The 16,062-nt window shown below is 38.3% G+C and overlaps 1 protein-coding gene across 2 annotated transcripts in view; it reads left to right on the top strand.

Moving 5' to 3' along the window:
- LOC116320882 (vasoactive intestinal polypeptide receptor 2-like) overlaps positions 1 to 16,062 on the top strand; it is a 52,199-nt gene that overhangs the window by 23,558 nt on the left and 12,579 nt on the right. For both annotated transcript variants that reach the window (XM_039617773.1, XM_031740611.2), the window contains exon 5: positions 14,857 to 14,954. In XM_039617773.1, the coding sequence (XP_039473707.1) occupies positions 14,857 to 14,954 (98 nt within the window). The remainder of the gene's footprint in view (positions 1 to 14,856; positions 14,955 to 16,062) is intronic.

Below are 16,062 nucleotides of genomic sequence, written 5' to 3'. Positions count from 1 at the left end.
TGAAGTGCCAAAGATTCAACACTGTCTAATAATATAACAAATAATGTTGTGGCAAGTAATATAACAAATACAGAACTATGAAAGCGTGTACCTGGATAAGATCAGAATATGTCTCGTTCAGGCAGGTTGGCGCTGCCTCAGGCACATCTCTCATCTCATGAACTGGCAAAGCTTCGACATTGGCTATAAAATATAACGTATAATATTATCATTATGGCCAATAATAAAACACACTAATGTGAAGATGTGCATCTGGAATAATATAACAAATAAAATAATATGTAAATGTGTACCTGGATAGAGTCAGAATATGTCCTGGTCCGATATTTGGCTCATTATGGGCAGCTCGCTACAGAAGCTCAGAATCTTTGCACTTAGCTTAGCGAGTGTATTATTCTGTTATATAGATTTGTTAGCACTTTAAAAGCTCAGCAGTCCACTTAAACTCTTCTTACTAACAGTTAAATCATTTACAGATTCATATAGTGGACACATACATTACTGTACACTAGTTGTGCCCATAACACACATCTCTTGTGAACTGGCTTTTGTCCACCATCTCTGAGAGAGGGCGCCATTGAGCCAATACAGTGTCACACATACATGGATAACAAATTGTGTTTATCATGACAAGTGGAATCACATACAACATAAATACTGTTACATTTATATAACTCTATAAACAGCTAGTAAATACTGTGTATTGCACACAGGGATGGCCTGAAACAATAATTCAAAATGGGAATGTGGCTCCATCCCAGGCCGCTCTGTTAATCCAAACCAACAGGCAGGCTGTATCAGATTTTCCTATTATGACTATTGTGGCCACAGTCCATATAGAAATTTAGAAGAAAAGAACAAGAGTGACATTAGTCGTTTATTAGCAAATACATTACAACTGCGCTATTACAGCTGGGATAAGTTCCTATGATGGATGGATGGATGGATGGATGGATGGATGGATGGATGGATATCTAAAGGGAGCCAGAGTCACTATCCATAACCACATGTATGTGTCATTTACTTAACATTAAAATTTTATCTGCACACAGTGAGACTCTGTATACTGGGATGAAAATTGTGCCAGTTCCTTATCAGCTTACCTAAACATAAAGCTTCCAAAGTGTGCTATAGCCATGGATTTACCTTCAAAAACTCACCATTCAAATCACATACAAATGTACAAGGCCAAGCACAAAAAAAGCAGCTTAGGCCCCAGTCACACAGGCCGAGAGACTGATTTGCAACCATCTGGAAACCACTAGTTGAAAGGGAAAGACGCATATTCCCCAATCAGTGGTGAGTGGTTGTTAAGGTTTGGTGTCAGCCACGGTGCAATCAACTACTAAAGCCCCAGTCCCTGAAGCCTAGACACCAGTTGGTGATCCCTCGGGAACCAGGAGCCCTGGTTGTAGGAAAAAACTGTGTATTCCACAACCACTTGGCAAATAGTTGCAGGAGGTTGCTGGCAGTTGTTAACTGTTGCAACATATTTTTCCCTACCTGTCCAGGCCTGTTTCACTCAGATCTTACTCTTAAATAAAGAAATACAAAGATATCGCAGAGTTTGAAATGAATACCTTTATGTGTCATAGAAAAACATGAAAGAGCTCTCTCTCTTTACTTGATCATTGCACATTACACTGTGTCCATGTCTACCTTGCAGAGAAAAAAAGAGGTGTCCTTGTGGGTCTATGGCAGGGGTCGGCAACCCGCGGCTCCGGAGCCGCATGCGGCTCTTTAGTCCTTATACTGCGGCTCCGCATGGTTTGGGAAAATAAATTAGAAGTATTTAGCTGAAGTGCATTTTATTTGTGTTTAGTTCTTTTTTAAAAAAAACTTGTAGTTCTATATTGGAAGATTGTTGTGATTTTGAAATATAAAAATAAAATTATATATATATATATATATATATATATATATATATATATATATATATATATATATATTTTTTCATCGCTCAAAATAAGCGTCACACTCATGAAAGCCGTGTACCCTTGAAACGCCGTGCATTTATCGAGACTTTCAACCCCAGGTAGGCCAATTATGGATCTTCGGATCCACATTATGTCGGCAGCTGTTCTCCACCGTGAACTATGTTAAAAACAAACACCGCTCACGCCTCACAGATGACAGCTTACAGTCCTGCGTAAAGATGAAAGCCCCGATTTGCAGACGCTGTGCGCAGAGGTTTGGGACCAGAAGTCTCATTGTAAACATATCACGGCAGACCCGACGATGTTTGCATGGACATGCTTTTCAGCATCTCTTTATTGACCACTTTTCACACACGGTTGATGTACGCATACAGCCGGCTGTAGCTTTTCAGCTCACAACCCGACAACACAACAGCAGAGAGAGAACAGACTTTAAGGCGGCGAGGCGATTGCGGGTGCCGCTCAGGTGCGTCCGACTCCCATTCAGCGGCACTGCAGACCACGCCCCGCCACACACATTAACCAGGTAAAATAGATATTTAGGCAGAATTTTGCAAATATCTATTTTTTTTTAGCGGCATAGTGCTTTTTTTTTCCAATTACTTTTTAAAAAGGTGGCGGCTCACAACAGTTTTTGTTTGCTACATGGATCATTTTAGTTCAGCTGGGTGTCTTTCCTTTTGTTATATTTCTTTAAGAGTTCAAAATGTGTTCATTACATAACTAAAATGTAATTTTCTCTGTAGCACTTCATGGATTTCATAAGCAACACACCTTAGTTGCTCTGTGGATTCTTTTAAAAAGCAGTTAAAAACCTTTCTGTTCAAACAAGCCTTTTGTTGATCTACGTATTTTATATTCTTTACATTATTTACATTTGATCTTTTACATTGTGTATAATGTCTATTGATTGTATTGTTTATTTTAATATTTGTGTACAGCGCTTTGTGACTGCCTGTCTGTGAAAAGCGCTTAATAAATAAACTTTACTTACTTACTTTAGTTGTTCACACAAAGCATAAAGGTAAAAAACAATATATACAGTGTTATCTTCATTTTAGATTTCAAAAAGTATTTGCGGCTCCCAGTGTTTTCTTTTGCGTGGAAACCGGGTCCAAGTGGCTCTTCGGGTGTTAAAGGTTGCTGACCCCTGGTCTATGGGATGCAAGCATAAAGCATACAGTTTGTAGGGGCCAGTTGTGATGTTTCCTGTCATGTGCTGTTGACTAATCCCAACAGTCAACAGAGCAGAAATGCTCCTCAGCCCACCAGAAAATATCTGGTACAGCTGTAAACGTTGTTTGGATGACTGCTATGAAGTTGTAACCAATGTTTATATAACTTGTTTTAAAGAGAGTTTAAGTGGGGGGATGTAAATCACAAGACTATGAAGTCACAGTTTAGATTTGTTTTTACTTGCTGTTTGTTCAGATTTAGGGACTAATCGCTTCGATTTAAGAGTAAGACTTACCCTGTAATCCAGTTTGATGCTCTGATCAATGTCTGATCAATAATAAAGCCCTTATTAAACATTTCCTTTTCCTTCTATCTATCTATCTATCTATCTATCTATCTATCTATCTATCTATCTATCTATCTATCTATCTATCTATCTATCTATCTATCTATCTATCTATCTATCTATCTATCTATGATTTCTTATCATTCTTATGATATTTTATTAAATCTCTTGCTGTTTTCACATTTCAGTTTCTAGTAATAAGTTGAAGGTTGTGGATTAACCCTTGTCTGTTATTCTAAGTCATATTTTCCTCAACATTTCCCATATTTCCCAATTTCCATGTGCCTCCCTCTGACTTGTTTCAAAGACTCAGAAAATGTGTTTTCTTTTGTTTCGCGTGTTAGTTTTGCTTCCTGCCTGTCTCCCCTAATTGTCCTGATTGTCTTCATTTCTCCTGTTGGCCTATCCCTCTGTATATAAATATTTTTTTCTTCCACTTAGTCTTTGTCACAGTGCCTGTTATGTTTTTTTGCACACCATATCCCCTCTCTGCAGCGTTCCTTATCCCCTGTGTTATTGAATTTCTGTCGGCATCTTTGGACTATACTTGTGCCTCCAACCTCATGCATTTGGTTCCAAACCACCACAGTCCATTACAAGACGCAACTGGTTATGCATTAGCCATTGCTCTTGTGAAGTCTCATGAAAAAATGACAAAATCAACACTGAAAGCCCCAAATCAATGTCAAACTTTTACCGCCCCTCGCTGTGATGCTGTTATATGCCATGTATGAGAAAAAGATTTAAGTTAGTGCAAAACGGCATTTAGCATGTAGAATACAGATATGAATTATCTGGCTGACTCAGCCCAGCAAAGACTCCAATCAGTTAAACGTTTTAACTGCTGATTGATAAAGACTGTGCCTCACCCCTATTTGCCATTAATACTACACCAGATTAATTATCTGTTAAATACAAAATTAAATGACATTAAAGTTCCTGTTTTTTCACTATCTACTATAGAAATATGTGTTTTTTGTTTGCTTTTACAGTGAGTTCACAGTATAAAAAATGATATGATAAAAAAACCCCCCAACTTTATATTTTGTAATCACAGGACAGTGTGTACTGACATTCTGAACTGAATGAACTTGCAGAACGTTTCCTGCAACTTTACACATTTTTCATGTAGTGTGATTGGTCCAGCTCACTTGAGGTCACAGCGGGATGTTTGTGGCCCAAGATGTAAAATGTGTTTGACACCCACGAACATCCATCCATCCTTGCTGAACATTTAAAAAGACACTTTTCCTTTAAATGGCACATTCTTGTATGACTCTTTACACATAATTTTTTTCAAGTTTCTGGAGTGTTATTTTTGTAAACTTTGGACTGGAATTTTTATAGTAAGAATCTTTGCTGCTTCTTTGATAACAGGACATGCACCTTATGTAATCTTGTTTTTAAGATCTTTCCATTTTGCAGTAATTTAGGCAACAATTTTTTTATCTGGATGTGTAATGCGCGAATGTATCTGAAAATCTGAATTCAAGCGAATGTAGCTTGAATTCAGATGAACCACAACACCGATGACCTTAAATGATTAGTTTCCCAGTGTGTGAGCTGAACATGCTTCTGATTTCATGCATTATATTGATTCACCATTCAACGCAAAACTACTGCTCATCACTTATTGTTGCACTTTAAGGTCATTTTTATGTATCACTGAAAACTTCCAGATGCTGTCAGGGTTTGATATGAAATATGAATTTATGGCAGTTTTACAAGGCTACAAGTCCAATATTATTACTAATAAAAGCTGGAAATTTCTTCCAGTTTGTTTAATGTAATTTTCTGAGCATTAATACAGCCAGATGTAGGCAGATGTGTCCACATTTTCTCATTTGATGTGCCATTTATTACCACCACCATCATCAGGGTTTATATTACCACCAAACAAAACCATGCCATTCTCAAAACATAGCATTAAATGCAAATATTGTTTATCATAAAGTAATGTATTATCATGAATTGTTTATCATGAAGTATTTTTGATTGTTTTTATGCATATCAAAATATTTTTGTCACAAATCCTTTTGACTGTAATAATCTTGTAGTGAAAGTCCTGGTTGTAAGAGGGGCCGTGGGATGACATTAGTCTCTGATTTGATGAGTCAGAGCCTCCATGTTTCTTCCTGTTGAAAGCGTGTTCTTCCTCACTACTGTCACTAAGGGCTGTTCTGATACTTGGGGTTCTCTCTGTAATATTGTCCCTTGAGCCGATGGTTGTTGAGACCTTGTGCTACATAAATAAAAGTAAAATGAATTTGAACTTGATAGTTATGTTGAAGTTATCTGGGCGCTGTTCCAGATCTTTCTGTCTCACTTTAACCTCCAGAGATAAACCACAAGCGCACATTCACACACAGACATGAACAGTTGGCTTAATTGTGATCCTGTCCAGAGCCTCAGGTGTAGCTTTTTGCTTTTTAGTAAAGCTTTTCTTCGTTTCCTGTGGGAGAGATGAAGGTTTTCCATCTGGAAAACATTCTGCTGAAGCCAGACGACACCACTGGCACTGAGCTCACACCGACTGCAGAGACATCCTCACACTCATAGCATACAGGTGATAAAACGACTGCCTTCATCCTTGTCTGGACGTCTCAGCGTTAAACCCGGTTTTGAGTTTTTATTAGTCCATCACTCTTCTGGGTTTTCATTGGCTTCTGTATACATTGCTTAGTCAGTATTTAGTTTTCTGTTAATAATACTGTTTGTTTCCCCTTGTCTGTATGAGCCTTGTTGTTTGTGACTTCAGTTCTTAGCTTTAGTTTCTGATGACTTTAGGTTTATATTTAGTGATTTCACCAGTGGTTTCATTCAGTTCCTTCTAACAGTCTCATCTTTGTGTTTGTCTTTATGTCTTTAAAAGTAGCTGTGTGTTTCTTAGTTCTGTGGTTTCTAGTATTTCTTGAAAGTCTCCTGCCTTCAATCTCTGTTTTTGGGCTTTTGGATTCAACACCATTAACAGTTCAGCTCATGTTCACTTCTGTCTCCTGCGTCCTGCATTTGGGCTCCAAGCAATCCACAGTCCCGTGTGTGACAGCAGTCCATGACGCAAGGATTTTATACAACTGGCCTTTTTTTTTTTTTAACCAGAGGGCTTGCTCTTTTCAGGCGTGTAGAAAATTTTTTAGTTTAACTCACATCCACATTGGTTTCACTTATCCATGCTAATGATTTATTTAGAAAAATTAGGGTTCTTGTCTTGAGTGCGATCACAGGAAATGATCATTTATTTCCTTCAGACTTGGTTGACTCAGTTTGGTATAAAGAATTATTTCCAGTTTTCAGTTGCAGTTTGGTTAGGTTTGTGAAACAAAACTACTTGAACTGCTTTCAGAAAAGATTGCGGTTTGGGTTTTCCCACCGGGTTTTAGAAAGCTTGTGCACTACAGTGACTTTTCCATAGAAAGAGTTGGAGACAATGAAACCTCTCCTTTGACCATGCTTTCTTCTTGAGTTAAAACAACATGAATGATCAGTTGCAGGGACGACCTTGGAGCACTGACATTTTCATGATGTTGTAGGAACGACACCAACACGGTGATATCATCTCATATTTAATGTGGTGGCTCTGAGAGCCCAGTGACAGGGAAAGAAGAAAAACAACAGATATAACTTTGGATTTGTTTTATGAGTTTTTCATCTGTCTCTGATTTATGTTCCTATTGCACAATCCTTTTGAGTTTTAAGCTCATCATGCATGCTTTTTGTAATTAAAAAATAACTTCTGACCACAGGAGTCTGTGCATTGATTCCCTCTTAAAATGCAGCAATTAGATGGAAAAAATAACACAAATATAGAAAAAAATAAAAGCCTTAAAATTGAGTTATGTTCGGCCACTGCAGCCTCTCCAATCAGCAATCAACACAGAGCTGCCAGAGTTCAAAACAGGCTTTGAGATGAAAAACATTTCACTGCTCAAAGTCTGCATAACGGTTTCACTTTGTCAAAGAGCATGCTTCCTGTTTCTGTCATGAAAGTGAAGAATGCTGTTTTGTACTCATCTTTGTGACCAAAGAAATTATTCACACAGAACAACTTCTCCAACTTTATTTATCTCCCAGATTAAAAAAGAGAGAATGCCGACATAATTATGATTTGTATCATATGCAGCTTACTGAGAAGTCATTACTGTCTGGTGATATAATTATACTTGGGCTTGTCCATCATAAAGACTCAGTCCTGAGTTTAAGATGTGAGTAAGCTGTATGTCATTAGCTGTTAGAAGTTTTCATACCTCATATTTATTACTTGGTAGTGTTTTGTGTCTCCAGTCGAGAGCCTTGTCTTTGATTGTTCAATGTGTTTTTGTTTAAATACATCATTTAGAAATTCTTTCTGCAATCAAACAACTAATTGAGCTAACTGAGATTAAACAGGAATATTTTTAGCCTGAATGACATCTGATGGGCAGAGGTCTCTGTCCTGCAGTTCTGATTTAAAACTCTACAGGAGCAGAACTCCTGTATATTTAAACTTTAACCATGGCCACCCAGCCTAAAGTTCAGCATTATTTTAATCCTCCAGTGTAGGACAGGAGGCAGAAATGGAGAGTGAATGAGCCAGAGTTTATGGATGGAGATGATGCATTTGGACATAGAAGGCAGTGCGGCTGCAGCAGACCAGAGCCAGCAGGTCATCAGCTCCTAGCCAGAAGGCCTGAGAATCGTACTGAGGAATGAGACACCGATGCCAGGCTGCGACCGTCTGTGTATGCTCAGATATTTGTCTCCGTGTGCGGATATTTACAGTGGACAGACAGGGACTGAAACTCTAAAAGTAGAAACGCCACAATGGAAAAAAGTCTCACGCGTTCATATATTTTATCTGCGTCACCTCAAAGTCTGCAGAACAGTTTCACTAAAATGTAAATATTGAACATTCCAAAGAAATTTAAGCTCTCTTTTAGGAGTCATTAGACTAAAGTAAATTATCACAATAGTTCAAATATGAATGACCATCAAGATTATCAAAATAAGTTAGTGAACAAACTTTGTCAGAATGATGGGAAATCTCTGGACCACAGATGGAAAAGATTTAAGGGGAGGACGTGATAGATCATTAGGCGGTGAATATTGTGTGAAAAATAACAAGTGAGTACGTAATTAAGCAATGAAAAAGAAAAATGAAAGATAAGAAATAAGAGGAAATGGAAAGAGTGAGTGATTGCCAAAGATAGAATAGACAAATTGATAAAAAGAAATTTAAAAAGAAGAACAGAGAGAACATGTAAGTCTCCAAAAATGGAAATCGTGAAAAATACAAATGTTTCAAAATGATAACTTCCACTTACTTCCCGTACTTCAGGAAATCCATCTATGTGAGGACTTTAGACCTTAAAGAGGAGACATTTTCTCTGTTTTGCCTGAAACCCTGTCCTCCGGGTGCTGTTAGCCACATTTCCTGCATAACTAGCATGTTTTGTTGGTGATTTATGTTTGTCTTACCTCCTCAGACATGCTGGGTTTGTAAGCCCCAATGTATGTGACAATAAACACACCAACACACCAAAACAAGACATTGAGTTATTTACTGGACAGGCATCAGGTAAAAACTAAAAGTGCTTTTATGTAACATTTGTACAACTCTATGTAAACTGACTGGCATGTAGACCTGATCAAGTCAACCTGCTGAAGTTCAAACCGAGCATGACAATGGGGAAGGAAGGTGAATTAAGTGACTTTGGATGTAACATTGATGTTGGTGCCAGATGGGCTGGTCTTCTATTTCAGAAGCCGCTGATCTAATGGGATTTTCCCACGCAGCCATCTCTGTGGACCTTTTCTCAAAAAGGAGAAAACATCAAGTGAATGAAAGTTTTCTGGGCAAAGATGATGTGTTCATGTCAGAGGTCAGAGAAGAAAGGCCCGACTTCTTTGTGCTGATCGGAAGGCAACAGTTACTTCAATAACCACTTGTTATAGTCAAGATATGCAGAAAAGCATCTCTGAAGACACAACAGATTGAACCTTGAAGCAGCAGCAGAGGAGCACATCGGGTACAACTCCTGTCAGCTAAGAACGGGAAGCTGAGGTTAGAATTCATACAGGTTCACAGAAATTGTACAATTGTAAGGTAGTCAGGCATCTGATTTGGATGACTCCTGGGTGCCCACTTCCAGGAAGAGAGAAAGGACCTGCTGGATATATAAATATATCTCAGCTGACTTGGGAATGCCTGAGTGTCCCTATGGATGAGCTGGAGGAAGCAGGGAATAGGGAGTTCTGGGTTTCTCTGCTGTCAGTGGTAGAAGATGGATGGATGGATGGATGGATGGATGGATGGATGGATGGATGGATGGATGGATGGATGGATGGATGGATGGATGGATGGATGGACCTCAGCATTGTGAAGCAATGTTAACCTAATAAAGAGGTCAGTGAGTATATTTTATATAGGCTAGATGTAGATGTGTAATGTGTATATCTGGTTAATTGCCAGATGGTGTGTCAGAGGTGGGGAATGTTGTTTATACATGATGAGATAGCAACGAACGCCAGGCACTGAGAAACCCACACATTGTGAGCAGCATTAATGCTCTGTGGGTGTGTGTTGGCCAGAATCAGAGGAGAGGTTTGAACTGTTTTGAGAAGGAACAGATCCTCATTCTTATCCTGACCCTCCCCTTATTGTGAAAGAGAATCTCCACTCTGGACAAAGAAGCAGTGGGCATGGGGAGGTGTTTCCCCCGATACTATGGGATGCGTTAAAAGCTGTCATGAGGGGGAAGATCATAGCGTTTGCCTCCTTCCAAAAAAAAAAAAAGCAAGAGAGAAAAAAATGGAAGAATTACAAGAGATTCAAAAACAATTAGAAAGTGATCACAAACATATGCCTTCAGCGGGCACTATGCAGAAATTAACAACGATCAGAAATGAAATAAATATGCTGAGTACACAAATGATAAAGAGAAAATTGTTATATTTGAAACAGAAATGTTATGAAGGGGGATCGCAATCAATGAAAGTCTTAGCGTGGAAACTTAAGAAGAAGATAGCGGAGAATACTGTAAATAAAATTAAACACCCAGAGACGGGAAATATAATGACTCATCCTAGTAAGATACAGGAGGCCTTTGAATCATTTTATACAACATTATACGCGAGAGTCCCAGGGGGGGCTGAGCATGAAATGGACGATTTCCTGAATTCTTTATGCCTACCAAGCGTTAATGAGGAACAAAATAAAATGATGATAGCGGAGGTGACGGAAGCTGAACTTATGAATGCCATCAATAGGTTGAAACCAAATAAGTCACCGGGCTCCGATGGTTACACCGCGGAGTGGTATCGGGAATTTAAACAGGACTTGATCCCTACATTACTCACTACTTTTAACTGGGTGTTAAAAACAACGCAAATCCCATCGAGTTGGAAGGAGGCTATCATCTCGGCTATTCCGAAAGAAGGGAAAGATAAAACTGAGTGTGGCTCATATAGACCCATTTCTGTTCTCAACATAGATTACAGACTGTTTACCTCGATAATGGCCAGGAGAATGGAAGAATTTTTACCCGACCTGATTCGTAATGACCAAACGGGATTCATAAGACGACGACAGACCCAGGACAATATACGCAGAACTCTTCATGTAATACATCAGATACAGACATCTAAGAGTACAGCCATGCTTATGAGTATTGATGCAGAAAAGCCTTCGACTCCGTAAATTGGGACTTTCTATATAAAGTCTTGGATAAATTCGGCTTACATAAGGGAATTGTTGATACGGTGAGGGCACTATACTAATCCCACCGCAAGAATTAAAGTTAACGGTTCTCTTTCAAATAGCTTTGTTCTGCAAAGAGGAAATAAACAAGGCTGTGCTTGGTCCCCGCTTCTGTTTGCTTTGTATTTAGAACCTTTGGCACAATCAATCAGACAAAACAAAGATATTAAGGGGATTACCATTGCGGGACAGGAACACAAGCTTGCTTGCTACGCGGATGACATATTGATATACCTAGATCAGCCCACTAACTCCCTGCCTTCGTTGATGAATTTATGCCAAAAATTTGGGAAACTCTCTGGCTATAAAATTAATATGTCTAAAACTCAAATTCTCAGTTATAACTATAGCCCTCCGGCTCATTTGGTTGTTCGCTATCCAATGAGATGGCAAGCAAAATCACTGAAATATTTAGGAGTTGTAATTCCTAAGGATTTAACTAAACTATTTGAGGAGAACTTTGGTTCCCTACAAAGGAGAATAGTGGATGATTTTAGACGATGGAACATGATCCCCTTTCTCTCTCTACATTCACGAATCGAATCTATTAAAATGAATATTCTGCCAAGATTACTATATTTATTCCAAACACTACCAATACCTATTGATTCAAGTCGATTGAACGAATGGGATAAAATAATATCGCGGTTTATATGGGGAGGGAAGCGGCCGAGGGTTTGTTTTAAAACTTTACAACTACATAAGAAGGCGGGAGGATGGGGGTTGCCATCACTAAAAAATTATTTTCGGGCTGCTCAGTTGAAGACTGTGGTCAATTGGTGTGATACAAGCTACCAAGCACAATGGAAGACCATTGAGGAGAGTATGTTTTCCTCTCCAATACAAGCAGTCCTGATGGATTCAAACATTCGTGAATGTATTGACAAGATTTGCAACCCCTGGGTGTCATGCACACTTACTGTATGGAGAAAAGTCGTGAAAGAATTTAAATTGGAACGGGACTTGGCTCTATTTAAATGGTATGCATATGATTCTGACTTTGTCCCGAATAAATTGGACTCACGTTTTAAAAGATGGTCTGCTAAAGGGTTAACTACTTTCGATAGTCTGATTAAGGATGGGAACTTAATTAGTTTTGACACACTGAAACAGAAACACAATCTAGAAAAACAGGATTTTTATCGATACTTGCAAATAAGACACTATATAAAGACAATAATCGGTGTGATGTCAAACACTAATGTGGAATTGGTAACTCTGTTTAGACAGGCATACAGTGGGAATGTCAATACAAGACTCATTTCTTTTCTATATAATTTTCTTATAAAAAAGCTTCCCCACTCAACTGACTATGTGAAGATGTTATGGGAAAAGGAGGGAGGGGTGTGTATTTCAAGGGATGAATGGACTCAGATGTGGGAATGGCAGTCGAGGAGTACTTCCTCCAGCAGCTGGAGGGAATTTGGATGGAAGTCTTTGATAAGGTTCTTATTACTCCGTGTCAAAAGGCTCATTATGATGGGAATCCTCCTGTATGTTGGAGAAACTGTGGACACCAACGAGCACACCACACCCATATTATGTGGGACTGTCCTCTGTTACGGACCTACTGGAAAGACATTCATGGTACATTACAAGGCATTTTTGGCTGTACATTCCCTCTGGACATGAAGACAATCTTTTTTGGTTGTATACCGCAGAACTGGTCTAAAAATGATATATGTCTGTTAAGAACGTTACTTGTTGCCAGTAAGAAAGGTATAACTAAGAAATGGTCCTCGCAAGATATACCGACTCTATCATTATGGTGGGAAATTACGTTAGAGATTTATAGGATGGAGGAGGTAACAGCTTATGTCAATGATAGGGTGGGTTGGTTCCGCTCGTGTTGGGATAAGTGGGTCCTATATGCCAATACCCATAAGCCGAGTCTTATTTTTAAAGCTGGAAATTACCAACCTAGTTAACTAGTCACTCCCGACAGTTTTTTTTTTTTTTTGCTGTTGTTTGTTTGTTTTTTTCTGTTTGTTTGTTTTGTTTTTGTTGTTTTTTTTCTTTCTCTTTTCATTTTGTTTTGATTTGTTTTTCTCCTATAAATGGTGTTGATTAATGCCTGTAATCACCAACGTGAAGTAACAGTTTAGAAATAAAGAATTATTTAAAAAAAAAAGAAGAAGCAGTGGGCATAATGAGTGCCGTGTTTCATCAGTGTATCATCACTGCTTCGTGGTGTGGGAAAAATTTCCTGGACAGTTATTTCTCTCCCACTTTTTCCTCCTCTGTGATCAGATTGTATTTATAAAAGGAAATACCCTTGTGCAAGTTATGAAATCCTCAGTGGCCGTTTACCCTTTTTCGGTTGAACTATTTTGGGATTTTACAGGGCATTAGAGAGTTCTTCTTTACTTATTCACTATAACTCAAAACATTGATGAACTCAGAAGCATGAGTACAATAAAAGTCAATATCTGTCCCTGCAGTTACAGCCTACATACCTGGACCTCAAGGTAACTATGCGTACCACATATTTGTACCACTTCTTCTAAATTTAGAGGTGCCTAGAAAAAGAAAGTAATAGATTCATAGCAGAAGAATAGGACACACATGTAGACGGTATAGTAGATTATATAATCAGGTTTCAAAGGGAAACAAGCTATTTTGTTTAAAGATCATGTTTGAATATGAAACACATTCCCACTGCGGAAGTTTCAGCAGTTCTATAAAGTGCACGTCACCATTCAGAAGATGCCTTTTTGGTGTTTAGACTGCTTGAATTTAAAAATGCATGCATGAAGATGTTGCCCCAAATTTTTGTAGTTCATAAATGAACTTTTATACAAATATTTTTATTGGCAAAATAAATAATGGTGGACCTGAAGGATGCCATTATCAACCAACATGGCACAGGATTAAATGCAAACACCAAATAAGAAATAAACCAGCAGAAACATAAAAAATCTATTGAAACGTTCTTTTTTGGTGAAATGTTGTGATCAGACTGATAAATCCATAAAGATCGCAGCACAGGACAGCATGAATAAACCTCGATACCTTTCAGGATTGGTAGTGACTCAACTTTAGAGTAAAGCTGTCACATGACTGTAGAGAGGAATAATTAAAGTAAATATGTAGGTTATGCATTAACAAAAGGAATCCTGTGGTCCTCTCCAGGACAGTGTCTTATGTCTTCAGTTTCTACTCCTCTGAACATATAAAACGTTTGAGGCAAAAATTTGTGGGTTTTTCAAGGTGATGAAATTGGTGTCTGAGAATGCTTGTTTCCTATTGGCTGTGCGTGTTTATTTTCTCAGGTTGGAATTTGAATAAATAAACAAATCAAATTTAAAGGCTTTTCTTTTTCTGGAGAGTAAATAAAGAATCATACAGCAGCGCCACTTGCGGTCAGTTTTCCTGACAGAAGAATAAGAAGTCTCGTTTGAGTCTAATTAGATCCTTTACTAAGATATATTTATTTCAATTCATTTTACTCAGCAGTCATTAAAGCCAAACAATGCCATTAAAATGTATCATCTACATGAACATTTGAGGTGCTCACAGGATCCACTGTTACATTATGAAGCATAGTGTACACTCAGGATGGGGACCCAGCTGTGCTTCACAATCGATGTGACAGCGGCTCCATTATTTATGATTCTATAAGCAGGAAAATAATAATAATTCTGTTTTGTGTATGTCTGCAGCTGGTCTTCTACAAGGCGGTGCAGATTCTGTCCAATCTGGGCCACAGCCTGTCAATCATCACTCTGCTAACCAGCACCATCATCATCTGTTTGTTCAGGTAAAAACACTCACTGACCACAGCTCACAGAAGCACTAAGATTTCAGTTTAATTCATGGTGACCAAAATTACAAGTCATCTCAAGGCACTTTATACTATAAAGACATACAACACTGACAGAACGTTAGTGCCCACATAGTTACAGTGGGGGGAAAAAATCCCCATAACAGGGAGAAATCATCCAAAAAGTGCAGGTTCAGAGACCACAGCGCTGTCACCACTTGTTTGATGAATGGGAAAGTGGAGGAAAGAGAAGCATAAAGGAAGCTGTGGAGTCACAGACATTCAGGAAGTGCAAATATTGAGCTGTAGAGTTTTGTCTGATGCAGTAAAAGTAGAAATAAAAACTATGAAAGCACCTCACTACACACAAAACTGCATTACTGCCCAAATTTCAAAAGTAAAAGTATCATTCGTACAGAAAAATGTTCCCCATTAATGTTATATGGATTAATGCTTCTGCTGCAGATGTTTAAGATGAGCTCAGTTTAAGTATTCTTATATAAATATGTAATAATATTAAATATTTAATAATACAGCTATTAAAAAGCTACTGTTAAAAACATCTTCTGTAACTACAAAAACTGTAACTCTTTTACTTTACACATGATCATTCTGATAATAACTTGCTAACTTTAGCTCTTTTTCCACCTAAAGCACAGATCCTATCTGATCCTAGGACACTGAAAGCAGAGCCGCAGACGACTTGTCTCCCATCAAAGACGAGACGATAATCCCCAATATGCATGTTCAAACAACCAGAAAAAGCAGCTGTCCTCTCAGTTTGCCCAGCTGCAGCCGCTGTTGACAGGACACAAACACGCCCATTAATATGACTGTCAGTATATGATTCAAGCAGAGTAAAGCAGATCAATCCTACTTTAAGATACTTTAGTCAAACTTAAGTCAAGTTTGATTTTAATCAATATCTATTTTTAGATTTCACTGGACAAGCATTGATTGCCTTGCTTGTCCTGATGGTGCCACTAACTCCATCAGGGCATTTACTACTTATTAGGATTTGAGTGAACATGTTCCATCTCAGTAACCCTGAAAAAAGGTATTTTTACCTCTTAGTACAGTGGCCCTGAGAGATCAAATGGACACC

The sequence above is a fragment of the Oreochromis aureus genome, linkage group 9, assembly GCF_013358895.1.
Source record: "Oreochromis aureus strain Israel breed Guangdong linkage group 9, ZZ_aureus, whole genome shotgun sequence".
In the NCBI taxonomy this organism is placed as follows: domain Eukaryota; kingdom Metazoa; phylum Chordata; class Actinopteri; order Cichliformes; family Cichlidae; genus Oreochromis; species Oreochromis aureus.
This window is presented reverse-complemented; position numbering and strand designations above follow the sequence as displayed.